At 45.3% G+C, this 27,683-nt stretch overlaps 2 protein-coding genes across 3 annotated transcripts in view; both read left to right on the top strand.

Annotated features, from left to right (window-relative positions):
- LOC147464326 (AMP-dependent synthetase and ligase family protein) overlaps nucleotides 1–25,715 on the top strand; it is a 48,110-nt gene extending 22,395 nt beyond the window's left edge. The window contains exon 3 of the mRNA XM_086514046.1: nucleotides 25,535–25,715. The gene's annotated coding sequence lies outside the window, so the exon portion shown is untranslated. The remainder of the gene's footprint in view (nucleotides 1–25,534) is intronic.
- LOC147464325 (uncharacterized) overlaps nucleotides 1–26,500 on the top strand; it is a 49,323-nt gene extending 22,823 nt beyond the window's left edge. For both annotated transcript variants that reach the window (XM_086514032.1, XM_086514025.1), the window contains exon 2: nucleotides 25,707–26,500. In XM_086514032.1, coding sequence (XP_086370158.1) covers nucleotides 25,707–25,744 — 38 coding nt within the window. In that variant the 3' untranslated portion in view covers nucleotides 25,745–26,500. The remainder of the gene's footprint in view (nucleotides 1–25,706) is intronic.
- Nucleotides 26,501–27,683: the final 1,183 nt, after the last annotated feature.

Raw genomic sequence — 27,683 nt, 5'->3', positions numbered from 1 at the left:
GCCCTACAGGTGCAGGAGCTCGAGGTCTTGCTACAGATGCGACCGGCAGCGAAACGGAGCCCAAAACAGGGAATTACAGCCTGCTGTGTATTTTTGCAGGTTTAGGGTTTCGGCCCTAAACGGACCCTAATACCCCTAGGAGGTTCGGGGACGCAAGGGGACCGCTGTACAGGTGAATTGGCGCATGTTCGGGGCAGAAAACAGAGAATTCAGCGTGCTGCAGATTCTCGCCAGGTTTTGCAAAGTGTCCGTATGCGTCGGGAAAGTCACCTATTGCGTGGGGATACTGACTGTGAAGCGTCCTAGTACAGTTATGCTGTCGAAATCGGGCCAGAACAGGTGTTTCTTAGCTTAGATTGTGCGGGGCAGCTTGTGGGAGCTCACAGGTTTTATTCCCTTTGATAAAGAATAAAGAAATACAGAAAGGGGCACCAATTTTGGGGCCTACAGGTTGTCGGCGTCTGCTCGGAGCATTCTAGCTTCCGAGCCGTGTGTGTGATTAAGTGTTAATTCCCGTTACAGGTCTCCTTTGCAAAGTGCTTTGTGTGTGTGTCTAAAGTAAAGAATTTCGGGGGAAAGCCAACGCCTACCGCCCCAGCGGCCGGTTTCATGGTTCCATTGTCGTCTAGTCCGGTTAGGATATCAATCACTTTTTCCTTAAAGAGTGAGCCTGGATTGTTTTGGGTAAAGACACAGAGTGCAGGAACGCGGGGATTACACTATGGCCGACAAGGGGAAGGGAATCATGGAAGAGGGTTCCTCTTCAAAGGACAGGCAGGAGATTCCTATGGTTTTTGAGATTGGCGAGAGCTCACGGCCGCGTCAGTCTGTACCTCCTGTCAACGTGAATGTCCCTCCAGTAGTACAGGGCTTTATGATTGGGCAACTTGAGGACGATGCGTTCAAGACTGAGTTAGTTGCCGCGGTGAATGTCTTTTCGCAGCTGGTGCAGAATCCGAGGTTTATGGAATTCTTGCAAGCGCCACCAGTGCAACAGCAAAATAGGCAACCTACGCCGCGTACGGAGCTTGTTGATGCTCAAGCCCAGGTACTTCATGTGGCGCAGGAGGAAATGGAACACTCGCATGTTGCGGAGTCGGGGGCTCCAAAGCAGGTTCCTCCCGTGCTTGAACAGGTGGCTAGAACGCCTATTCCACAGGTTATGCCAGTTCAGCCCGCCACCTTTCAGAGCCAGCATGCTGTCTTGAATGAACAGGGAGCTGGATACCAGGCTATGCACTCAGTTTTTCCACCACCACGGTACATCTTGGGTATTTCGGGGGTGGATCAGTGTTCCAAAGTATGGCTGGTTATGCGCCTGGAAGTCAGCCGTACATGCTAGGAACAGTGTTCGAGGGTATGCAAGGCATCATGCCAAACCCCATGTATGGTAGTATCGGCATGTAGCAAGGTTTCCACTGCAACCAGGGCCAGTTTGGGGTGCCACAGGGTCATTTTGGCATGGCTGGTTTTTCTGGACAGCAGCCAGATATCGCACCTCTGACGCAAAATGTGAATGGCCAAGACGTGCCGATCATGCCTACTACAGTGCCCATGTTGCAGGCCATTCCGTATGACAACCTGGGGGCACTAGAGAAGCCGAAGGCTTACAAAGAAGGTGGTGCAACGGTAAAGTTCAATACCTTTAGTGGTTTCGAGGATAAGACAAAGGCCCTCACTTTCCTCCAGCAGTTTGATACAGCTTATGCGGGAGGGAATTTTACAGAGGCCTCAAAGGTCAGGAAAGTTGCCACTTTCTTAAAGGACAATGCGCTTACATGGTGGATGACATTGTTAATGCAAGGACAGGCACCCGCCACTTGGGTTTACTTCAAGCAAATGTTTGCATCTGCATGGCTGTCAAATGAATTTGAAGCCGACATCATGACAGATTGGCACCAACTTACTTCAGCTTCGTGCAAGAGCTTGCTGGAGTACAATAGGAGGTTTTGTAAAGCGTTACTCTCAGTGACCTCCTACAGGTTTGTGCCATTGACAGAGCAGATAGAAAAGTACTGTTGTGGGCTGCCTAAAGGGCTTCGCGATTACTGTACAAAGAACAGAGTGGCTACCCTTACTCAGCTTATGGAAGTTGCGAACACTGGTCTTGCCTTGTTGAAAGGAGAGGACAGTGGATTTCCGAGCAGTGACAAAGGAGGGCAGCAAAAGAAAAATTCAGCGAAGAAGCCCTTTGTGAAAACGGCTCCTGATCCGTCACAGGGGTCAAAAAAGGCCACCAAAGACAAGGATTCAACTGGGACTTCTGGAGCGCAGGCAAAGAAACAGAAAAGGAAGCCTTTTGTGCGCAAGTCGCTCGAGGAAAAGAAGGTCCTAATGGCTGAGAACAAATGCTTTATATGCGAGCAGCCCGGTCACTTTTCTATTAATTGTCCACAAAGGAAAAGGCCAACTGACTCAGAGGATAAAGAAGACCAGAAAGGCAAGAAGCCAAAACCCACGGCAGGTTTAGTGCCAGACATGGTGGGTGACAGGCCCAGCACAGATGCCAGTGAGTTATGCAGGGCATGGGGTAAAGTTAGGGATCAGACGACACTCATCTTCTTTGATCCAGGTGCCAAAGCCAACTTTATCTCACCAGAGTTAGCTATGAAGCTGGGCATCAGAGCTGAAGAGATGGGGTACACAGCAGAGGCAGGGTTGGTGTGTCTTGGCCACTCAGAGTGTGTTACTCCCATCATTGGAAAGCTGCGTCTGCATATTCAGTCGTATGTGGACACAGAAGAGTTTTACATCATGCCGCTGGAAGGTTGTGACGCCTTGTTGGGGATCCTGTGGATGTTCCGAGTGCATGGAGTCTTGGATGCCTACAACAAAAAGATCACTGTACAGCATAGGGGCAAAACTCACATCTTGGATGTAAAGCTTAAAGGAGAGTCAGTCCCTATTGTATCTACTGCTACTATCACTTCTGTAATAAAGAATCATCTTTCTGTGTACTTGATTTTTGCACGTGATGTCTCAAATAGTGATTAGTCAAATTTATCTGTGTTAGATAAAGAAAGGTCAGCATTTTTGCAAAAGTTTAGTGACTGTTTTTCTGATTCATTACCGTCGCAATTGCCGCCAGAGAGACCTGAGGACCATCAGATAGATTTGGTGCCAGGGTGTAGCCCACCAAATAGACCTCCCTACAGGGTTAGTGCGGCGCAGCAGAAAGAGATTATGGGCCAGGTTGAGGAGTTATTATAGAAGGGGCTGATTCAGCTTAGTTCTTCACCCTTTTGCTCCCCAGTGCTCCTAGTGCAGAAGAAGGATGGCTCATGGCACTTGTGTATTGATTACCGTTCGTTGAATAAGAATACCATCAAGAATAGGTTCCCTATTCCTAGAATTGATGATATTCTCGATCGTTTAGAGGGTGCTGCAATTTTCAACAGGATAGACCTTAAGAGTGGGTACCATCAGATTCGTATAAGGCCAGAGGATGTGCACAAGACTGTGTTTAGAACGACATTTGGTCTTTATGAGTTTCTAGTGATGCCGTTTGGGCTAACAAATGCTCTTGCACATTCAACAGAATGATGGACCGGATTTTCTGCTCACATCAACAGTTTGTTGGAACGTTCTTCGATGACATGACAGTGTATTCGAAGAATGAAGAGGAGCATAGGCGTCACTTGACCATTGTGTTTGAAGAGCTGCGCAGTCACAGGTTACTTGTCAATCCTAAGAAAAGTGAATTCTTCCTCGAAGAGATCCACTTTCTGGGCCACATAGTCTCAAAGGATGGTGTTAGAATGGATCCCGCAAAGGTCGAAGCTATCAAGACATGGCTAGACTTGAAGACTGTGCACGATGTCAGAAGCTTCTTGGGATTGTGTTCCTACTATAGAAGGTTTATCAGAAATTTTGCAGAGATAGCATCGCCTCTTCACGCATTGCAAAAGAAAGAGGTCACTTTCAGATGGACCCAAAAAGAGATTTCAGCTTTTAGTCTCTTAAAGGAAAAGTTGACTTCAGATCCAGTTATTGTTTTGCCAGATCTCAGGAAGTTATTTGTGGTCCAGTGTGACGCGTGTGGCAGTAGCATCGGAGCAGTGCTAATGCAAGATGGACGGGTAGTAGCTTATGAAAGCTGAATTTTGCAAGGGCCAGAGAGGACTATGCAAGTCTATGAGAAAGAGCTCTTGGCCGTGATTCACGCGCTTTCTAGTTGGAAGCACTACCTCTTAGGTGCTGATTTTGTTGTCCAAACAGATTATCAGACCTTGCGATACTTCTTGACACAGTCAAAGTTATCCGAAAAGCATATGCGATGGGCAAACATTCTGTCCATGTTCCACTTCCAGATTATGCATGCGGAAGGCAAGAAGAATGTTGTGGCTGATGCATTATCAAGAAAGCCACAAATTTCAGCCGTGTCAATTCCTTATCATCATGAGTTAGATGACATGAAGGAAGAGTATACTGTTGATGAAGATTTTGCAAGGATCTTTGAACAGTTACAAGAGGGGCAACATCACGAGCACTACCTCCTCAGAGATGGTTTTATGATGATGCATGGCAGACTTTGTGTCACTAGGCCACTGCGACATGAAGGTCATGGAAGAGAGTCATGTCCCACCGTATGCAAGGCATCGTGGCATTGATGCAACAGTTAAAGCGGTAGAGACGTTCTTCTATTGGCCTACCTTGAGGAGAGATGTGGATGCCTTTGTGCGAGCATGCATAGTTTGCCAAAAGGTCAAGTTTGATAGGCAAAAGGCACCAGGGTTGTTACAACCACTGTCGATTCCGGATAATCCATGGGAAAGCATTGTTATGGACTTTATCTTTGATCCTCCAAGGATGCCAACAGGGAATGATGGTATATGGACCATTATCTGTAGGTTTAGCAAGCAGGCCCATTTTATCCCTGTCAGGAAGAAGATAAAATCTGATCAGATGGCACGCTTGTTCATGTACAATGCGTTTAAGTACCATGGTATGCCACAATCGATTATCAGTGATCGTGATCCTCGCATGACCAGTTTGTTCTGGAGAGGATTGTTTGAGAACATGGGTACTACGCTCAGTTCTCGTCTTCGTTTCATCCACAAACTGATGGGGACAGTCAGAAGAGGCTAATTCTACTGTCTTAGATCTGCTGAAATGCTATGTGTCAGATAATAAGGGCAAGTGGGAACAATATTTGCCTATGCTTGAGTATGCGTACAATAATACGGTGCATTCTTCTACTGGCAAAGCACCTTTTGAGATTGTTGAAGGCGGCAAAAAGGTTCGTCCCATTTTGCATACAAAGGACAAGATCTTTGAGGCAGATCGATATGTTGAGAACATGGATGAGATGTATAAGAAGATTAAAGTTGCCTTGGAGAAGACTCAGGCAAAGCAGAAAAAGGCTGCTGATCGTCACCGTCGTGAATTGCTGTTATCACCTGGTGATTGGGTTCTCTTAAGGTTCGAAAAGGCAAGGTTAAAGAAGATGAAGGGCAAGGAACGACTGTTTCCTAAACTCAGCATGCGTTACTATGGGCCTTTTCAAGTGCTTGACAAGATCAGCGATGTGGCCTACAGGTTGAAATTGCCTGATATGTGGAAGATTCATGATGCGTTTCACGTGAGTCTTCTAAGACCCTTCGTGGGTGATGTGCCAGAAGATATGCCAGATGAGGATCAGCCAGAAGTTGAGGAACTTGACGAGATCCTGGTACCTGAGCAAGTTTTGGCACATAAGGACAGAAAAGTTAAAGGACAAGTTGCAAGACGCTATTTGGTGAAGTTCAAGAACTATCCGCCTATGGATGCAAAGTAGATGGAAGAGTATGAATTGTCAGAGTCACCAAATGTATTGCAGCTTTACCTTGAAGCCTTTGGGTTACAGCCTACTTATGCCCCAACCCAACGTGTGCAAAGGAGGGGTAATGATAGAGCTAGTACATCAAATGTACATATGAATTCAGTGTAATAGATGGAAATGACAAAAGTATGAAGGCCTCATTAAGTCATTTGTATCTATATGTTATGACCTTTCTTGCGGATACATGTGATGATAAAAGAGTGTTAATAGCACAAGATCATCAGTGGCGTGTATTTATGGTATGCAATCGAGGACGTTTGCGATTTCAAGAGGGGGGTATGTCACGGGGACGTGGCAACTGTTAACTATGTCATGAGGACGTGGCAACTGCTAACTTTAGTTGTTGGTTTCTTTCAAAGGGGTTTTGTTTTGTTTTTGAGACCCTCTTCTTGAAGTAGCAAACGGTCGGACATTGCATGGCCAATGTTAACGGTAGTTTCACCCGCAGATGGGTAGTGGTCGGCACTGGAATACGTATGGTAAGAGGATGTCTAGGTTCAGAGCAAGATCATATAGGTCCCCTCGTCGCACTTAGCAAGTTGGTGGATACTAGGAAGTGAACTCAATTAAGGCGTAAAGTCAAGGTGGGACTACCAACAAAAGTATCCGACAATTGGGCCACATTGCACTTTTGGATGCGGTCCCAATGAGGATAGATGGTCCGAAGACCAGTGGGAGCCCAACGGAAGCATCTCCTAAAATTTAGGGAACTGCTATTTTGTGGGAGATCACAGGTTTTACTCCCTTTGATAAAGAATAAAGAAATACCGAAAGGGGCGCCAATTTTGGGGCCTACAGGTTGTCGGCGTCTGCTCGGAGCATTCTAGCTTCCGAGCCGTGTGTGTGATTAAGTGTTAATTCCCGTTACAGGTCTCCTTTGCAAAGTGCTCTGTGTGTGTGTCTAAAGTAAAGAATTTCGGGTGAAAGCCAACGCCTACCGCCCCACGGGCCGGTTTCAGTTTCTGTCATTTCTTCTTTACAGTTTTGAACTGCATCTTCTAAAGCATCGGGTTTATCATTTTGCTTCCTCATGCTTGGTCGCCGCCAAAAACGAGGGGATTGCGGCGGTAAAAAGGGGACCACACTGTACGCACAAGCACTTCCACACTATGCATACATGCTTACCCACATTAAGCATACATTCGCATTCTTTGCACTTTCAAATCGTCAATTTCTGAATTTTCTGAATTTTCTGCTGAACCTGCAATTTCTTGCTAAACTTGCAATTTCTGAATTTCCTGCATTTCCTGCATACTGAATAATTCTGAAAACACACACCTGGAGATACAATCTTCTGTAATAGATGGAGTCGAATGCTCGTGGTGGCTATCCCGATGGCTGTGAGACCCAGGAAACTTCTTGTCTCTTAGATTTGCTCTATGCTGCCACTGTTTTTGAAGCTCACCACAGCAGGTAAGTGCTGATGAGATTCCTAAGGGGGGGGGGGGGGGGGGGGGGGGGGGGGGGACCTGCATGAGTCTGCAGACCTGCGCAAAGGGGGGCTAGTGGAGCCTGTGCGAATAGGCAGGGGCCAGACCAGGCGCGACTAGGTAAGGGGCAGACCTGCGCGACCAGGTAAGGGGCAAACCTGCGCTCGACCTGACAGAGGGGGCCTGCGCGACCCAGGCAATGGGCAGACCTGCGCGCGCGCGAGAGAGAGAGAGAGAGAGAGAGAGAGAGAGAGAGAGAGAGAGAGAGAGAGAGAGAGAGAGAGAGAGAGAGAGAGAGAGAGAGAGAGAGAGAGAGAGAGAGAGAGAGAGAGAGAGAGAGAGAGAGAGAGAGATTGAGATTTTTTAACGTCTATTTGAGGCCGAAGTCGGCCTATGAGACAAATCAAATATACGTCCTCCACCTATCGGAAAAGACAAAACAATCGAAACTGGTATAAAATAAGGATGAGGATAAAAGCCTTGGTTTGTGATGGGATCTGTGGGGGGGGAATGGAGCTCTAGGACTAGGGGTATGTGCATGTCTATATGCTTAGGTAGTACAACCATGCAAATGCATCAAGCTAGCTGTAAGGTGCAGCGGAAGTGAATGTTGAACTTTGCTCAAGATGAGTGCTCCGAACTGTGCTCAAGGTTCCTTTTTACTCAGGGAAGGGAGAGCCTTCCGTCCTTTAATGAGAGAGTGCAAGTGATCACAAACAGTGGAAAAACATCGTGAATGAAGGTGCTGAGACTGAGAGATAGAGAGAGAAGAATACGACACCAGAATGTTGTCAAACCCTCCTCTTTCCATTCATGAGCTTGTAGCCGACTGCGGCATGGTCCATAAGCTCTTGCATGGTAGAGACTTGCTTGGAGAGACAATATTCCTGCAATGGTGATGGTAGTCCAATGGTGTAGCGCTCGCACTGATCCTTCAAGAAATGATCTTAAAGAAGGACATCAGAAGGTACACGTCGAGAAACCTTTGGTTATAGTCGTTCATGGTTTCGGTGGCAAGTATTTCAGGATACCCCACTCTGCCAAAAGTTGCACTCCAAAGGAAGATGTCAGAAACCATATAACTTCAGGCAAAAATTTTCTTGAAAGCTTGCCAAGTCCTTGGGGTGTGCGGCTTGGTAGCTATAGACATCAACATCTGCATGACACTACTCAAATAAATCTTGGATCCTTCTCTTGCAAGTGATCTTTTTGGCTTATGCCTTGTAAGACATGAGCGGTGAAGACGAGAGCGTGCCCGATGCGCGATTAAGTAAGGGTGGGAGTGCCTAATAAGTTGGGGGTCCTAGCATGAAGCTAAAATCTCCAATGAACTTTGTAAGTGCGATCTTTCTATGTCTGCTCTTTGGTAGGACCGGTATGCTTTCAAAAAAGCACACGCTTGATGCTCTGATACCACTGTCACAAGACGGGCACCATGTGCCAATAGAAAAGAATAGACTGAACAAACTTTTGTTACAAACTTGGACACTCCAAGTCAAGATTCTACCGCGACTCAGCAGAGATTCACTTCAAAACAGTTCACAATTCACACTTGATTCGACACGGCGCGGCGGAGTTCCGTGCCTAGAGATATTGGCCCCAAAGACTGGCGCCCCTTTCAGTATTTCTTTTTGTATTAATCTGAGTTCAAAGTACAATAGAGTGAGAGGGTGCTCACTCTTAGACTCTGTGTCGAGATGCTTTGAGAAGTGAGGGCCCTGCCCACTTATTTATAAGTTACAAGGGATGCCCAAAGCAGAGCCCCAAAAGCGGTAATCAAAAGCTTCTCTAAAATAAAGCAACGAGCCCCAAAGGCTGCCAATTTTCAGCCAGTGTGAAATCTGGGATTTCTGTTCGCTGCCATGTGATCACCTCTCACGAAAAAAAAGAAAACCGTACGCTCTGCCATGTCAGCCTATCTCCGCATTTTCCGTCAGAAATTCCGGATTGCCACGTCAGCCCGTCTTCCACGTTTTACGGGCCTGTCTAGCCAGGGTGAGTGTGTCCGGGCCAGCCACGTCACCAGTTTGTGACATACCCCTCTCTTGAAAGCATTGTAATCGCCCTCGATTACGCCTGCCAAACAGACAGAGGCCATAAACTTGTTAGGTGCAGCGGAATGAATGTTTGAACTTTGCTCAAGATGAGTGCTCCGAACTGTGCTCAAGGGTTCCTTTTACTTACGGAAGGGAGAGCCTTCCGTTCCTTTAGTGAGAGAGTGCAATGGACACAAACAAAGTGAATGGACACTGTGCGTGAAAGTGCATGAGACTGAGAGATAGAGAGAGAAGAGAATACGACACCAGAGATATTGTCAAACCCTCCTCCAAAGGCCCCACTCTCTATGGCGAGAGCAGTCTACTTATGATTGCACAAACTCTACAATGCTTGGACTTGCCGATGATGTCGACGACGATGAGGACGACGGCTGAAATCTGAAAACGATAAGGGCTGAAATCTGCAAATCTTTATCTGCTGAATTCTGACTCTATGTCGGTGATGATGTCGATGGCGACGATGCGACGACGACGCGCTGAAAACGCAGATGCTGAAATCTGCATTTTCCGGCTGAAACTGTAAACCTTGCGGAAACTGACCGTGCGGCGAGGATTGCTACGGGAAAGTGAGATCTGCGAGGTTCGGGACTTGATCTGCGGTGTCTAAGGGCTGAAAACTGAAAACGCTGATGGTTCTTGAGGTTCCGTTGCGGAGAATCTGCAAAACGCTGGGTTATGATGCAGGTGCAAAAACGCTAGGGCTGAATCTGCAAATCTGTCGCCGGTTGTCTTGCAAATGCAAAACGCCAGGCTGATCTGATGTTCTGCTGTGGCTGGAATCTGCAAGTGCAAATTGCTGGTTGATCTGGTCCAAAAACTCTAGGTGGTTGCTGTGGAGGAAAAACGCTAGGCCTCTTGGGGGTCTTGTTGAGAATTTGCCTGTTGAGCGTGTGCTCTTGTTGCCTCTTCTGCCAATTAGTGCTAGTCTAGGTTTGCTTATATACAAAATTACTCAATTTGCCCTACCTACTTTCCAACAAAAGTCACTTAAAAGTAATAAGTGAAAAATGTCAAAAATAGGAAAATTAGGCTAAAATCACTGTAAAATTCCCCTGAAGGATTCTGATGGATTCTGATGGGAATGCTTATGATCATGCTGTTGTGCAACCAGAGGATATGCATCTACACTAAGTGTCTGGGCATGCACGGTCTGCGAACAGACTCACAAAAGTGCCAGATCACTTCTAAATCTAGACTGACTGGACTGACTGAACCCTTGTCGTGTTGTAGCTTGTCCACAAATACATAGGGTTGGATGTGTCACGTGACAAAACTGTCTTAACAGACATTGATTGTTAGTATCGACGCGCTAGGAACAACACATCTAGCACATGTACCAATCGACAGTCACATCACAGGACATCACTTGACATCATAGGACATCACATGACAAATCACATTCAAAATTCATTCGAATCTTAGACCATGATTAATCGGCAATGTATTTAGCAATCGCATCTAGATCCAGTCGGGACCTCACAGATGCTCGATTAACTAATCCTTATTGCAATCATGCCTATAGAGATTTATCAGACCGAAATGCTGCAATCATTTCGTGTATCAATTCCTGCACTTAAACAAGTCAAGTACAAATCAGTATCATATTATCTGGAATTCCAAATCTTAAAGTCATTACAATAGAATACTGTCAGTCCACAGTATCCCTAAAACCCAATAGGGACATGAGTGACTTTATTATCAAAAATCGGGGCAATCTGTTGACAAAGGAGCGGAGTGACTCCCCTCTTGTGCAAACCCGCTCCACCAAATTCCGCCCATGCTGAAATCGGGGTTCCATCGAAGTAGACCATGCTAAACCGAATGCTTCAAGGTAAAGATTCACAATCTGAGGAGTATTTGCCAGGTCCTCCTCCTCCATCCACTTCGCATCCAATGTGGAATAGTTCTTGAGTTTAACCAAGAATTGTCTTATCGCTTTACCTTTTATCTTTCTATCTTCATGTGCCAATATCTGATCTAGAACGAGTATCTCCTCGCTTTCCTCCACTTCAGGTTGCTCATTTGGCTCCCCATGATCGGACACATCGCCTTTGAAAGTCTTCAAGAGACTCACACGAAAAGCATTGTGAATTCTCCAAGTATCGGGCAACTTTAGTCTAAAGGAGACATCATTTATCTTTTCGGTTATCTGGAAAGGTCCTTAGTATGTCATGTTAAGCTTTGGAAAACGCCGTGCCTTTCCCTTTTTCTTTCTCAAGCGTGCCTTCTCAAAACGTAAGAGCATCCAATCGTTCTCCTTTAATTTCAAATCGCGACCATGTCGATCTCCTGCCTTCTTAAGTCTTTCTTGAGATTTCTCTTAAGCCTCCCAGACCAAGTCCAAGTTTTTTTGTGAACTGGTCGGCTTCAAAAATCTTATCTTTCGTGCTAAGGAAGGGTGGAACCTTTGTAGCAAATTCAATAATCTCAAATGGCGCCTTCCCCATCAAAGAGTGGATCGTGTTTTTGTAGGCAAATTCCACCAAGGGCAAAATACTTTTTTCATGTAGTCTTCTGATCCAAAGAAGAAGACTTCAACAAATCCAGTATGATTGAATTTGCAATCTTAGATTGCCCATCTGTCTGCGGGTGGAAAGATGACGAGAACTGCAACCGTGTGCCAATGTTCTCCCAAATAGCCTTCCAAAACAAACTCGTGAGTCGGGGATCTCTGTCATAGACAATTGTCTCAGGCATGCCATGTAATCTAAATATTTGGGCAATGAACAGTCTCGCTAAATGATCCGGCTTGACTGTTTTTTTTACTGGAATGAAATGAGCTTGCTTGCTAAATCTGTCAATAACAGTCTAGACACTATGGTGCCCACTCTGTGTCTTCGGGAGATCAAAAATGAAATCCATTACTTTCCCAGGGGCGGGTGGGAATGGGTAAAGGCTGTAACAATCCCTGTGCTTTATGCCTGTCAAACTTGACCTTCTGGCATACCAAGCAACTATGTACAAAATCATCCCTGTCCTTCTTGAGTCTCTGCCAAAAGAAGTATCGCTCCACACCTTTCAAGGTGGTATCAATACCACGGTGACGCGTAAATGGTGGACAATGGCATTCAGATAGAATCTTTTCTCTCAATGGCTGTGTAACGCACAACATTGTTTTCTTCATCAAGTAGCCATCCCGAATGGAGTATCCGGCTACTACGTCTCCATTCTGTACGACTGAATACATTTGAAAAATCTGTATCTGTGGCATACTGATCGACTATGTCCTTGAAGCTTCTATGGTGTATCGCGGAAATAGCCAGAACCAACGGCTTCCGGGACAAAACATCTGCCACCAAGTTCTTCTGTCCCTACACATGGACAATTTGGAAGTGAAACTGTGATAAGATGTTTTCCCACCGCTTCTGCTTTTTCGAAAGCTGCTTCTGAGACAAGAAGTAGCGTAAACTCTAACGGTCAATGAAGACCATAAACTTGGCTTTGAGTAGGTATTGTCGCTGATGAGTAAGAGCATGGATAACCGCCAAAAGCTCTTTCTCATATATCTGTGCTATCAATTTCGGCTTTGAAAACAATCGGCTCTTATAGGCAAAGTGTCATGTGCACATCTAACCCTATGTGTACGTGGACAAGCTACTTCATGACAAGGGTTCATTTCAGTTCAGTTTAGTTAGCTTAGGAAGTGTTCTGGCACTTTTGTGAGTCTGTTCGTAGAGTGTGCATGTCCAGGCACTTAGCACACAGCATGACCATCAGATTTCAGTTCGAACCCCTCAGGACCATTTTTATAGTGCATAGACCTATTTTCCCTATTTTAGCCAATTTTCACATATTATTTTCAAGTGACTTTTGTTGGGAAACTGGGTAAGGCAAATTGGCTATGAATATATATAAGAAAAGCTAGCGCTAGCACTTTTTGGCAGAAAAGACAGCAGGGACCAGACATCCTACAGTCCATCTTCTCAGCAGACTCCCCCCCCCCCGTAGAGACTGATCAGCCCTAGCGTTTTTGCATGATGCAAGACTGCTAGCATTTTTCAATTTTCAGTCCTACGACTTCGTAGCATAGCCGTTGCGGTAGCAGATCCTTACCTCCGTGACTTGTAGCACAAGTAGAGATTCGGACTCCAACAACCTCGTCACAGAGAAGATCACGTTCAGTAAGTATGATGGTAAGATGGATGCTAGTGTTATTCCTTCTTGGTTGCATCAATTTAACGCTTATTTTGCGACAACTAAGAAGACAGGAAGTAGCAAGGTTTTAATGGCAGCCATGTGCCTTGCCGGTGAGCCCATTAATTGGTACCACGCATGGCAAGAGGCATAGTTCACCGCGCACCTAAAGGAAGCCGAGTCCCTGTCTTTCAATTGGGCCAACTTACAAGACAAGCTCAAGGCACGGTTTATGCCACCACAGTACCTAGCACGGTTGAAAGACGATTGACGTGGTCTCAAGCAAAATGGTATGCAGTTATGTCTTTCTCTAGTCGTGTTTTGCAACTCGGTACCCAATTACGCAAATCGGATGATGAGTGCAAGGAGGCATTCCTTTATGGATTGGACGAGTATATCAAGTTTGATGTCGAGGTACTCGATCCAATCGATCTCAACAAGGCGGTAGCGATTGCTCTCACGCAGGAGATGAAGCACAACAAGGGAAAGCCTAAGGAAAACAAGACTTGCCCAAAGTACCACTCAGACTTCTTAGAACCCTCAGAACGGTAAGAATGGTAAGACTGGTAACTCTTCTAACCAATCTTCCTCTATTCTCTCAGAAAAGAACTCTCCAAATGAACTTTAGGATAAAGCAAACACAATTGCTAACCCTAAGCTCACTCCATATGAAAAGGCAGAACAAGGAATTTTAGGAGGATACATCACGTCGGAAGAACAAAGCATTTATTCTAAGGAAGGTCGTTGTTATCATTGTCACATCAAGGGTCACATAAAAAGAACATGTCCTAAGCTTAACTCTAATGAATCTAAAGAACCCACATCACCCACTTGCTCTGTCAATGCAATAAATGAGAACATGAGTGTGACCCAAGTTTCTCACGATCCTCCTATTGATGAGCTCATTAAGTGTTAAGGTCATGTGAAGGGTCACCATTTTGTCATATTGTTTGACCCAGGTAGTATGCATGATGTGATTAGTAACTCTCTTGTCGAAAGAGCCCGCTTGGAGGTTAGCAATACATCTCCTTTCGAGGTGTCGGGCTTCGCTCCCGGTATGGACTTTCTTATCACGCAAGAGTGCCTTGATGTGTTGTTCACTGTTCAACAAGCGTTCTTTTACATAAAATTTATAGTCTCTTCTCTTTCAGGATGTGATATGCTTTTGGACATTCGATGGTTTCGTGAGCATAACGCTCTCATTGTTCACTTTTAGTGCCAAATTTGACTCTCCCATTGTCATTCGTGGAGAGCAACTTGTTCATTCTTCATCTCTCATTTCTAATGTGCAGGCGAAGATTGAAAAGAATCGGGAGAAGGAGACTCTCTTAGTCTTTTCTTCTCCAAAGCACGACACACATGATTTGCATGATATAGATGTGATTACTCACAAGCATGATGATTTGTAGGATAAAGATGTGTTTGTTCACAAGGATGATGGTTTAGTTGATACTTTGTCTAGTGAAGCTAACCTCATTGCAGATTCGATTGATCACGAAGAACCGATCTTGGCTCTCGAGTCGAGGTCCCAAGAACCTCCACAAGAAGTATTATGTGTACGAATGATTAGTCAGCCCGCATTGTTCGAGTGTTTCATTCGTGATGCTTTCCTGTATTTTAGTCACCGTCTTTATGCGATCCCTTTTCACAGGCATGACATATAGTACGATGAACACGATTCATTTATGAATGAGCACGGATGTATGTGGATTACTCATGACAAGATGAAATGTCTGCATTCAAGGGAGTCACATTCCATGTCTCTTCCTTGGCATGACACAGTATCCGAAAGAGCACAAGAAGGATTGAGCATCAAGCATCGGCATTTCCATTGTGAAGTCCGTATAGTTGCCACATCGGCACTGTCAACGCGTTTTTGCGGAAATCTGCCACGTCAGCACTGTCAGCGGAATTTTAGGCCTGTTTGTACATCTGTCACATCATTAGTCCACACGTGTGTGTGTGTGTGTGGGTCTTGCTTTATGAATGAGTCAAGTACATCACTTTTACTTTTTAGTACATACACCCATGTCGTTCTACTCTGATCATCAATGAAAGACACAAAGTACCGTGCACCTCCATGTGAATTCACAAGCATAGTGCAAACATCAGAATGTACTAAATCAAGAACATGCAATTTGCGAGCGACACCAGTGGAATAAGAGAACTTCACTTGCTTTCCATAGATACAAATCATTACATATATCAAGGCCAAGGCCTTTTACATCAAACTTCCCCAAAGAGGAGAGAACATCAAGCCCTTTTTCACTCATATGGCCAAGCCTTTTGTGCCAAGCTCCTTGTGAGAATGAACTTCAGCTACAACCAAAAACTAGCCAGATAATGCCTTGTAATGTAAATAATAAAGAGTTCCCTTCTTGCTGCCCTTTACAATCAGCATAGAGTCTTTAAGCACTTTCCAAGAGCCACCACCAAACATAGTGTGATAACCCTTTACATCCAGCTGCCCAATCAAAATTAGACTCTTCTTGATGCCAGGTACATACCTAACATCATGCAAAATCAGCTTTTGACCATTTTCAAGCGCCAAGTGTATAGTGCCAATGCCCTCAATCTCACATGCTTGGTTATTGCCCAAGTAAACTTTACCCAAACTACCTGTAGTGTATGAAGCAAAAGACTCCAAAGTTGGAGTAACATGAAATGAGGCACCACTGTCTACTATCCATGATTGTGACAAACCATCCTGTGCTGAAAGTAATGCATCAATTACCTCTGGTTTTGTGATATACATACCACTAGCCATTGCCACACTATGCCGTGGTATTTAGTCAATACTATGCATGATGGAGCTGGTGGTTATATTGTCTAGTGGGTGACTACCATGGGTCTATACCTTGCACTTCCCTTCAAGGGTGAATCTGGGCTTATCCTGGATTCATCTAGGTATATCACTAGCCATTGCCACACTATCATTATGAAGGCGTCAGTCAACAACAAGTGCATCATCTGTATCAACAATTTCTTCAATGACAACACTCGAAGCAACATTTGCCTTTGCAACTTCCTTGGAAGAAGAGTCATGATCATCACTTTTAGCATTAGAATCCTTCTTCTTCTTGCCGTGCTGCTTCTTTTTCAAGTTCCTGCTTGTAGTACCTGCAATCGGGCTTTTTATGCCCTTTGCGTCCACATTGATAGCATGTAACATCCTGGGACTTACCCCTGCTCTTACTCATGTTCTTGCCTCTATTGTTTGCATTATTCTTCTTTTCGGACCTGTCTCTTAAATTATATGTTGACCTGCTGCTTTCACCGCCGCAGGTCTTTCTTCTAATCTCGTCATTGTGAATAGAACCTCGTACACCATCAAATGTCAAGGTAGCATTGTTGCTCAAAGAGATAACCAAAGCTTCCCAATTGTCAGGCAAAGTCATCAATAAGAAGATAGTCTTGAGCTTATCACCAAAAAGCTGCAAACCAGAGTCTTGCAATTGACTCAAGACACATGTGAAAGCACTCAAGTGTTTAGATGCAGGCTTGGACTCATCCAATTCTATGTTTACAAGCTTTCGCATAAGATGCACTTGATCACAGGATTTGTGTTCTCATACGTATCTGTCAATTTCTTCTAGATAGCATAAGCAGTGTCAAGACACTCAATGTCTGTGAGCACATCATTAGACACCGCCATCTTGATGTAAGCAATTGCTTTCTTGTTCAGTCTAGCCCAATCTTCATCTGACAAAGCTGCAGGTTTCACTTCCAAAAGTGCATCGTCGCAATCTTTTACGAATAGGATTCCCTGCATTCTATCTTTCCACAAGTTGAAGCCAGAGCTGTCAAACCTCTTAGTTTCAAGGAGAGACTTTGACTCACTGCTCGTAGACGCATTAGAGGCCATTTCGGTACAAAAAGACTCAGAAATTCACTGCTGTAATTTTATGACAGCAGGCTGAAAACTGAGATTTGAAACTCTTACGGGCTCAATACTCAGTGTACAAGAGCAAGGGATGGTAATGCTATGTTACTGGCACTTTACCACAAGTGTGAAGCAGTAAAGAAGGATAAATTTCAGCAGTAAAAGCTTAAATTTCAGCACACAAATAAGAAATTACAATACTTGCTCGAAAACTCCCACTTCAGCAGTATAACCAAAATACATATGCATCAACCTCAAATCTGTAAATGGATTAAAAGCTACTGCAAAATGTATTTTAGCAATACATCAACTCAATGGCGAGCATCCCACATGTAAAATACATAAATGTGCAAATACATAAGCTTTCCGATGCGAATAAAACTGCGTTTTCTTGTAATTCTTGAAAAACTCAAGAATAAACTTCAAATTCTCTGCTCAAATTGTCCACAAATTGCAATACATGCTCAAATGTCTGCAAAGTAATGAAATTTCAGCAAAAGCCCCAAATATTTATGGTCTAATTGCTGAAATTTCTGCAAATTCAGAAAAAGCCCCAATTTTCCTCAACCTGTAAATGCAATTTTCACCTTTGCTGAAATTTCAGCCACGTGTAAAATCCCCCTTTCTTCTGTGATTGATTTTGCCTGCTACTCCCTGCAAAATGAGACCCTCACAGTCTCAAAGCTGTGCATTGTAGTGAGAGGAGAGAGAAAGCTGAAAATCGTAGAGAGAGAGAGAGAGAGAGAGAGAGAGAGAGAGAGAGAGAGAGAGAGAGAGAGAGAGAGAGAGAGAGAGAGAGAGAGAGAGAGAGAAATGTTATGAAATGAAATGTTATATTAACGTCTTCAAAAGGCCAAAGTGACCTATGAGACCAGAAAGTTACAATGTGGTGGATCTGATACAAAGTCAGAGTCAAAGTAACAAGATGACAACAATGACAAAAATGAAATGACAAATGCCACAATAAAATACTATGGAATCCTAAACTACTAGGTGTGAACAGCAGCTAGCTGGGATATCTAGATCACAAGAGATCCAGCATCGGTCGCTGGCGGATCTCATCAATCTCCTGCATGGTCAGTAGTCTGACCGGGCGTCGTGCATGTCGAGCCAAAGTGATCCGAATCCTCTGATGCAGCCTCCGTCGATGCTGTGTAGTCCTCCGCAGTCGTGGGCGTCTGGATCTTCCAAGCTCAGTCGCTCGGTCGATCAGTGTGCCTCTGGTGTGAGACGACAAGCTCTGCTGTGGTAGTAACTCCTCTGGGTGTCCAGTGACAGCTCTAAAGAAATCTGTGATCTGTCTCTGGGACTGGCTAGCCTCTCCTCTCATCAGGCTCTCTTTGTGTCTGCGTAGCTCGAGCAAAAACAAGCCCAAGCATCTCTGATCCTCGTACTGCATGACTCTGGAGAATGGTCCAAAGCCCTCTCTGAACAAGCAATGGAAGTGGCCTCGTATCTCATAGTAGACAGGGCAGTGGCATGTGTAGTGCAACTCTGTCTCAGGCTCGATGTCACACAGGGGGCATGTCCTGGCCTCTGGTGGTACTCTGCTGTATCTCCCAGTCTCGATCCGCAGCTGGTGTGAAGATGTACGTATCTGGCCGATAGCACATCGTATCCCATGAGACAAGTGGGTGTCCATGTATCTCGGCCTCGTCACAAAGCCATCAACCGTAAGCTGGAGGAGATGCTCTCTGTAGAAAGCCATCTTCGTGCCCAGCTCCTGTGCTGGTTGTATCCATGTCCTCCTGGTGTCTAGCTGAGTCAAGTCCTGGCGGATGAGCCTGGTGATCTCGGACTGTGTAAGAGTCAGAGAGGGTGCATCCAGTGAGTACTGGAAGGGAGGCAATCTGTCATCTCCCCATACCAGCATGCTGTATCTCCCTGCATGGCTAACTGTCGAGAGGACTCAAGTGCAAGGCGAGCATATCTGTCTCTGGGAAGTTCCCACATGCGGTGTATGAAGGAGACCGATCTGGCGAGCGCCTCCACCACTAGTGGGGGGGCAGCTAGCTCTGCTCGAACAATAGCACGTGGTACTGAGGCCTTGGCTCTAATGAGCCGCGAGAGAGAGAGAGAGAGAGAGAGAGAGAGAGAGAGAGAGAGAGAGAGAGAGAGAGAGAGAGAGAGAGAGAGAGAGAGAGAGAGAGAGAGAGAGAGAGAGAGAGAGAGAGAGAGAGAGAGAGAGAGAGAGAGAGAGAGAGAGAGAGAGAGAGAGAGAGAGAGAGAGAGAGAGTGGGCTGAATTTGAAGAGAGAGAAAATGCCTGCTGTTTGCTTCCCGGTGCGGAAACGTATGCGAAGCAAGGCTCTAATACCAGTTTGAAGGAAGCGTTGGCAGCAGGAGCAGATAGCGTTGGCTGTTCTTGCAAGTTACGAAGGAGAGAGAAGAGAAGAGAAATTGTACACAGGTGTTGGCGTGTGCTATTCGGCACACTTACTAATGTTATGTTTTATTATTATGAGGGTACACACTATAAGGGTCGTATAAGTGACCCTAGGGGTGGTTCACACCCAAAGAATAAATAATGTATAAGGGTGGCCAGAGGGCCTTTAGACCCAACAAGGGCTTCTCCATCCCCATCATGGACATGAGGCTTGTGACCTTATTTTCAACATTGTTGACATCCTCAAGGCTGGTGACCCTCACACGTAAAGCACGTACCCGCCTTCTTTGCTCTTCTTCGAGGGTCATGTTAATGATGGTAGGTGTAGAAGAAGCCTCTTTACCTTTCCCTTTCTTGGCAACCTCGATCCACTTCTCGACCACCTGGACTTTCTTTTGTCTTGGTGATGACCTCGACGCAAGATGACTTCTTTTCCTCCTCCTTGATGACTTGCCCTTGTTCTTTGATTGTGTTCAACTCCTCCATCAGGGAAGGCTCGCCCATTTTTGGCTTCAAAAAGATCACCTTGTAGATTTCAAATGATGGAATCTTGGATGGCCACTTTCATCTCGAGCGAAGCGATCCTCCTACGCATGCCATCTCTTTCTTCACTCCATCTTTGAAGAATAGTGCTCCTCTCCTTCCTCCACTCTTCAACTTCATTTCTCCATTCTCTCATTTCCTTCTCTATTACCGACATCCTCTTCCCTGTCCGCATGAAGGAGGCTTTGTGGGCGGCCGGCGAGGTATGCATCTTCTTACACGTTGGGGAAGCCATTGGTACTTCTCCGATGCTTCCCACATATATATATATATATATAGAGAGAGAGAGAGAGAGAGAGAGAGAGAGAGAGAGAGAGAGAGAGAGAGAGAGAGAGAGAGAGAGAGAGAGAGAGAGAGAGAGAGAGAGAGAGATGAAATGAAGTGCTTTATTAAATGTCTTCAAAAGGCCAAAATGACCTATGAGACCAAAATGATACAATCCTTGTGGACTTAATCCAATGTTTGGTGCAAAAATAAAATGAACTAAAGTGAAAGACTAAAATCTTCATATGGAAATCATGAGACTGAAATCATCATCATCATCAATGCCCAAGGATGCCTGGCATCGGACGTTGTCCGAGAAAGTATTTCATTGGTCGATGAACAGCTTCGTCAATGTCCGCCTCTGTAAAGAGTCGTAATATGCGTCTCCCATATCGTGCTAGAATAGTTTTGATCCTCTATTGGAGCCTCCGTCAATGTCGTGGTTGCCCTCGAAGACGTGGGCGTCTAGTTCTCCCGAGCTGAGTGGCTCTGTCCACTACTATACCTTTGGTATAGGTGGGCTTTAAAATCTGCTGTGAAGCATGCTCATCTAGCTGCTAAGTCCCTGTCCTAAAGAAGTTAGTGATCTCCCTTTGTGAATGTCTCCCACCGCCTGGTCCCCTCAAGAGACTCTCCCTGTGTCTGTGTAGCTCTAGCAAAAATAACTTGAGGCATCTCTGATCCTGATATCTCATGACTCTAGCCAACAGTCCAAAGCCCTCTTTGAATAGACAGTGAAAGTGGCCTCGTATCTCATAGTATACCGGACAATGACAAATGTGATGCAACTTTGTCTCTGGCTCTATATGACACAACTGGCATATCCTGGCTTCTGCTGGTACTCTCCTAAATTTGCCAGTCTCAATCTCTAACTGATGCGATGATGTGCGCATCGGACCAATAGAACATCGTATCTATCCCATAGGATAAATGAGTGGTCCATGTAGGCTGGTTTGATCACATATCCATCCTCTATTAGATGGAGTGATGCTATCTATAGAAAGCCATCTTCGCGCCCAACTCTTGTACCCCGGCTGTATCCATGTGCTTCTATTGTCTAGTTGAATCAATCCTGACGTATAAGTCTAGTGATCTTAGTTCGTGTGAGAGAAAGGGAGGGTGCATCCAAGGAGTATTGATATGGGGGCAGTTTATCCATGCTGAAGCCATGTGACTGAAACCATGATGTCATCAGCCCGTACGAGCATGTTGTGTCCCCCTGTAGCGCTAGTTGTCGGGATGATTCAAGGGCTAGCCGAGCATATCTGTCTTTGGGGAGGTCCCATAAACTATGCATGAAGGAAATTGATTTAGTAAGGGCCTCAACTACTAGAGGGGGGGTACTAGCTAGGCTCGAATAATCTCATGTGGCAATGAGGCCTTAGCCCGAATCAGCCTAGAGATCATAGAGACTAGAGGCCTCTCCATACATCTCCATCCATCAGTGCTACCAGATCTTCCACAGTGGTCCACTGTGGGTCCCCAAATCTGAACCCCATAAAGCATAGTTGAAGCCACTAGAGTGTCAAAAAGCCACAGCTTTGCTCGAGGTTCCTGAAACTGAACTTGTGAACACATCTTCTCCAATCCTCCCAAGGCTGCATTAAGCTCTCGTCAATCTAGTCTCCGATGCTCTCTTCAATGAAAACATGGGTCCACTGAAGACTACCCCAAGATAGGTGTATGCATTTGTATACTCCACCATCTCCTGGCCATAAGTAAACACCCAATGCGGTGTGGTGTTAAACACCATAACCTTGGTTTTCCCTAGGTTAACAGACAATCCACTATCGTGGGCAAATGTGTACAAAGCATCTAAATGACGTTGCATCTGCTTCGGGGAGTCAGAAATCAGCACAATATCATCAACATATAACAATAGTGGGATCCATGTCCCTGCCAACTGCGCTCCTCTATCACCATCCCTTTCAATGTAGTGAGAAACCTCATCCACATACATGCCAAATAGCGTAGGAGATAGCCGGTAGCCCGGTTTCACCCCAATAGTGGAGTGAACCAAATCAGAAATCCCCTTTGGAGTGCGTACATGCTCCATTATTGACGTATAGAGCCATGATCCCCCAAACCAACTCTTTGGGTACCCCCATCTCCTGCAGTCTGCGTTTCAATCTAGCTCTGGGCACTGTATCGAAGGCTTTGCAGAAATCCACAAAGCAATTGATGAGGCGGGGCTATGGGAGGATGGTTGCAAAGCATACTGACACTGAACGAGGGCCTCTTGCTTGAGAAAGAGGCACCCCCCTTGCTTGCCTAAGCAAGCATCCTGGTGCTTGTGAGAGTGAGGAGCGGAGAGGGTGAGAGCCACGCGCGCCGGAAACGTTGGAGGGAGAGATAGAAAACACTAGAAAGACAAGTGCTCTGCAAATGATGCTCTCAATACACAATGAATGACTACAAGACCCTAACCATTCTATTTATAGAATGTTAGGTTGAGGTAAGGCAAAATGTGTAACTGGTACAAAAAACATAAAAGCCCAAAAATGGCTAAAAATGTGTGTGTACCCAGTCAGGCTCAAAAATGACCGGCCAGACACGTGCTAAAGTTTCCGCCCATGCAACCTACATGATGTGCGATGGGTGGCCAGTCCGGGACAATCACTTGGGTGGCCAGTCCGGGACAATCACTAGCCGTACAAAATGACGAAGCAACGGGTAACTCTAAGACCGCCTCTCAGCACTAGATGCTGAGACAACAGAGATGAGTCGAAGGTGAGAACCCAAAATCCGTTGAGGTACAGCCTTCGTGAAGATGTTTGCTGCATTGTCCGCGGTAGGGACATACTCCAAATGAAGATCTCTAGCCAAAACCCGCTCCCGAACATAGTGGTACTGCACCTCAATGTGCTTTGTCTGAGCATGAAAGATAGGGTTCTTGGCAATAGCAATGCAACTCTGATTGTCGCACAAAAGACGAGTTGTAGCAGTCTAGGGAAAACACAACTCTCCTAGTAATCTCCGTAGCCATATGGCCTCAAAAGCAGCATAGCTAGCTGCTTTGTACTGCGCCTCTGTGGAAGATAGCGCAATGGTGGGTTGGCGCTTTCAGCTCCATGAAATGGGTCCCGAGCTTAGTGTGAAAACTACTCCTGTAGTAGAGCGCCGAGTATCTGGATCTCTTGTCCAATCTGAATCTCACCAACCAAGTACGGTGCAACCCTTGGAGCGACCATAGAACACACCATGGTCCAAGGTGCCGCTGATGCACCGCAAAGTACACAGTCTGACGAGGTCGGGTGTTGAAGGAACTGAGGACAGAAACTGTGTAAAAGAATCCGTCTCCCCAATGGATGTGCATGCTCCTCTTTGGAAACTTCCTTCGGGATGCGGTATGAGAGGTTCATCTTAAGAAAGGTGAAGACTCGTATGTCCCGATCCACCCACTCGTCGATCTGGTCCTTAGTGGCGGTGGGAAGGTAGGCTTCGTAGCCGAATGGGTGACATCATTCAACCATTCCCGGAGTCGATGGTAGGCAATGATTGTGCGGACTTGTGTCCTCCACACAGCATAGTTGTGTAAATCCAACTTCTTCTCCTTAGCAAACTGGGTTAGGGCATAATCGTTGGATGTTGCGTTGGCAGATGACGATGTGGTCGCAGAAGTGGAAGTGGTTGTAGTCGTAGAAGACGTGGTGGCCCCCTTTTGGGATTGTTGTTGTTGTCCCTTCTACTTCGGAGTCAACATGTCGTGTGCTCAAAAGAGTGGTCCCAGAGGTAGGTGGATGAGATCTCAAGTTGCCGACGAAGGTACCGTCTCCAATGCTGTGTCAGTCCAAGATAACCACTCAGACAATCACCGGATGGTGTCATGACGAGCAAGGGAGAGATCAACCGCACAAAGGGCAAAAAATCAGCCTATTGTCCGCTCAGAAAACGCTGCAAAGGGTGCTGAAAACGCTGTAGCCGTTTGAGGGGCTGAAAACAGAGAAAAAGCAGCAAGTAATAGGTGCCAGAAAAGTGCCGGTTGGGTGTAGATACCTGACAATGGCGTAGATCTGCAAAGGGCTGACGGTAGAAGAGACCCCATGCAAGTGAAGGCGGCTTCCTTGGGTGCACAAGGGCAGCGTTTTACTGAAACGCAGCAGTGTTCAAAAAACGGCAACTGAGCCAAAAACGCGAATTCGATGCAGAAAACGCTGGGCAGTTTGGGGGCGTTTTTGGTGCGATTTATGATTGAGGAGGGAGCGCTGCCTGTAGAGGATGCAGATCAAGGCCGCAAGAGCAAAAACGTTAGGTTTCAAAAAAAACGCTAGCGAGATGCAAAAACGCTAGGCAAGCTGTGCACTTTTCCGCGACCAAAGTTTGCAGAGATGCTAGCGCTAGGCATTGAAGGAGAATTCGATGAAGTTCCACCGTGTTGGCGACTGATACCATGTGAGAGTGAGCAGCAAAGAGGGTGAGAGCCACGCACACCGTAAACGCCGGAGGGAGAGAGAGAAAACACTAGAAAGAGAAGTGCTCTCCAAATGATGCTCTCAATACACAATGAATGACTACAAGACCCTAACCATTCTATTTATAGAGTGTTAGGTTGAGGTAGGGCAAAATGTTTAACTGGTGCAAAAAACATAAAAGCCCAAAAAGCTAAAAATGTGTGTGCACCCAGCCAGGCTAAAAAATGACCGGCCGGACACGTGCTAAAGTGTCCGCTCATGCAACCTACATGATGTGCAATGGGTGGCCAGCCCGGGACAATTACTAGCCGTACAAAATGGCGAAGCAACGGTAGTGTAACTCTAACAGGCTTGCCTATTGTAAGCAGGCCCTGTGCTTAGGGTAAATTTAAAGGGTCAATGGCTGAGAATCGTACGGGCTGAAGGTCTACGCACAAGCAAACATAAGAAATCATTGTTTGCAGGCTGTTGCGTGCGCAGGTATCCAGCATGAGAGAGTTTTGCAGGTGCGCTAGGCTGAGAGAGAGAGAGAGAGAGAGAGAGAGAGAGAGAGAGAGAGAGAGAGAGAGAGAGAGAGCGCTACAATGGAAATCATGGTGTGCAAGGGGATAATGAATCGTGATGCTGAGGGAGAACACCATTTGGGGCATCAACAGCAGCAATAGAGATGAGAGTTGGCTTCCCCTTCCTGCACCTTTTATTCCTCTGTTTTGGAGCCGACTTCGTGTCCGCTCACCTTCTTCATTAATTGGAAACCATCTAAATAAAGAATTGCAGGTGATGGCTTTACTATCATCAACTCCAAAGGCAGATAATTTGGCATTTGTTCGAGTGGCTAGTACTGAAGAGACAGGGCACTTCCAAAGGGATGGTTTGATTGTTACAATGGATTCGCTCAAGGATTGTGATGATGAAGCTTGAAGGCCTCACAGTGGGGTAGATGATGATGCCATGGAGGCACTGATGCAGTATGTGCAATTCTATCAGGTAGAGTAGAGATGATATTCCTACATCTTATTAGGGATTGATTGATAATCATTTGAAAAAGGCAAAGGTGCAGTTGCATGGCTTTCTGAACATTGCAGCCATGGTGGTGCTAGAAGATGTAGATAAAATGAAGGAGAACCTACCGGTCTTGAGACAGAGATGGCAAGATGTGGGACACATATGTAACTGCTATCAGTGATCCTACTTCGGCTACTAGTTCCCTAAAGTTTGACAATGTAGTCGGCAGCTTGCTTTCTGGTGGCTCACGTCAATTGGGCTTAACTGGTTTGTGACAGTGGCTGCTCTGCAACACTACGTCGATTGTGAGCATCTCTACAAGAATGCAAAGCAGATGCATTCTTAAGTAGACATGCTATGATTGCGGGTTCAGGCTATCCATAAGAGTCTTGTGAGCGTTTCTGGTAAAAACGAACCCAGAGCATATTCGCAAAAACTCAAGTAGACATGGTTCTTCATTCACAATTTGTTCTATTTCTACTAGTTGTACTGGCATCAGTGCTGCAGTAGCTATGGAAGTTTCTTAAGCATGGTTCATTGTTGTAATTTTAGCACTGTGTTTATCCTGTTTAGTTGTCTAAGTATGAATTATATGTTTTCAATGTTTCATCTGTGTTAAAGCCCGGAGAGAGAGAGAGAGAGAGAGAGAGAGAGAGAGAGAGAGAGAGAGAGAGAGGATATGAAATGTACTATTAACTGCCAAAGGCCAAAAGGACCTATGAGACCAAAAGTTAAAACCATCATATGGGGTAGTGAGCATGGGAGGTTGGAAGCTTGTGGTGGAGGAGTTAGTGGAGTGTAATCTTATGCGAAAAGATGGACGTGGTTCATCAAGTGCATGTGCACACACTCAAACCAAGCAGAGCAGCTCAATTTTGTCGTAGAGTGAAACCTTCGAATTCAAAGTTTTGAATCTTGCTAACACCATCTCTTCACAGTCGGTGGGGATTAGCTCTTAGACCCATGGCATGATGGATTTATGTCATGGAAGATTTGTAATGATGGCATGGCACGTCATCACATGATTTTGGGTGTGTACTTGATCACTCTTACACTTTGGTAGATATTGCAATAATTAAGGACTTGTTGGAAAGTGATTTTAAAGTCAAGGAGGAATTTCAGGCTATAGAAGTGGGGTAGCCACTTGATTTGCGGAGTACAAAGATGAAATGCTCTGCTCATTGTGAAAAACAGCCTCACAAAGGGTTTGTGGCAATGACATCGTTGCAAACTGTAGACCTACATCAGAGATTGAATTATAAGAGTCATTGCCCTAATCAAATTGAAGTGTAAAAGAAAGTTGTTCTTAGTATCAAGGAGAATCTCCCTTTACGATAGGTCTGCTATATTCTCTTGCATTCATGAAATACATCAATATAAGGATTGCTCTTTAGCAACTTACCAAGACAAAGACAAGAGTGTGGCACATAGTGAGATTGTGAGACAAAGAGTAAGTCTTGATTTTGCATGGTGTTGGTTTGAGCAACACACTCACACCTTTTATGCATTGTAATATCTAAGCTTATTGAGCTCTTTACACTCAGTGTCGAATGTGAGGATAAGCCCACAATACTTGAATGTACTTTCAAGTGGTTTTTTGAAAATTACTTTTCAATACTCGCAATGCTGTTCAAGTACTTTCTCTGAGCATGTAGTATTTTCTGAAGGACTTTGAAGTACTTTCAAGTGATTGTAAAAGCACTTTCTAGTAGTTTACAAAACCACTTTCATATAGTATGTAACCACTTT

Source organism: Adiantum capillus-veneris, chromosome 1, assembly GCF_014529385.1.
Source record: "Adiantum capillus-veneris isolate H3 chromosome 1, ASM1452938v2, whole genome shotgun sequence".
In the NCBI taxonomy this organism is placed as follows: Eukaryota; Viridiplantae; Streptophyta; class Polypodiopsida; order Polypodiales; family Pteridaceae; genus Adiantum; species Adiantum capillus-veneris.
The sequence above is the reverse complement of the archived record's forward strand: the minus strand, read 5'-3'. Positions and strand labels throughout refer to the sequence as shown.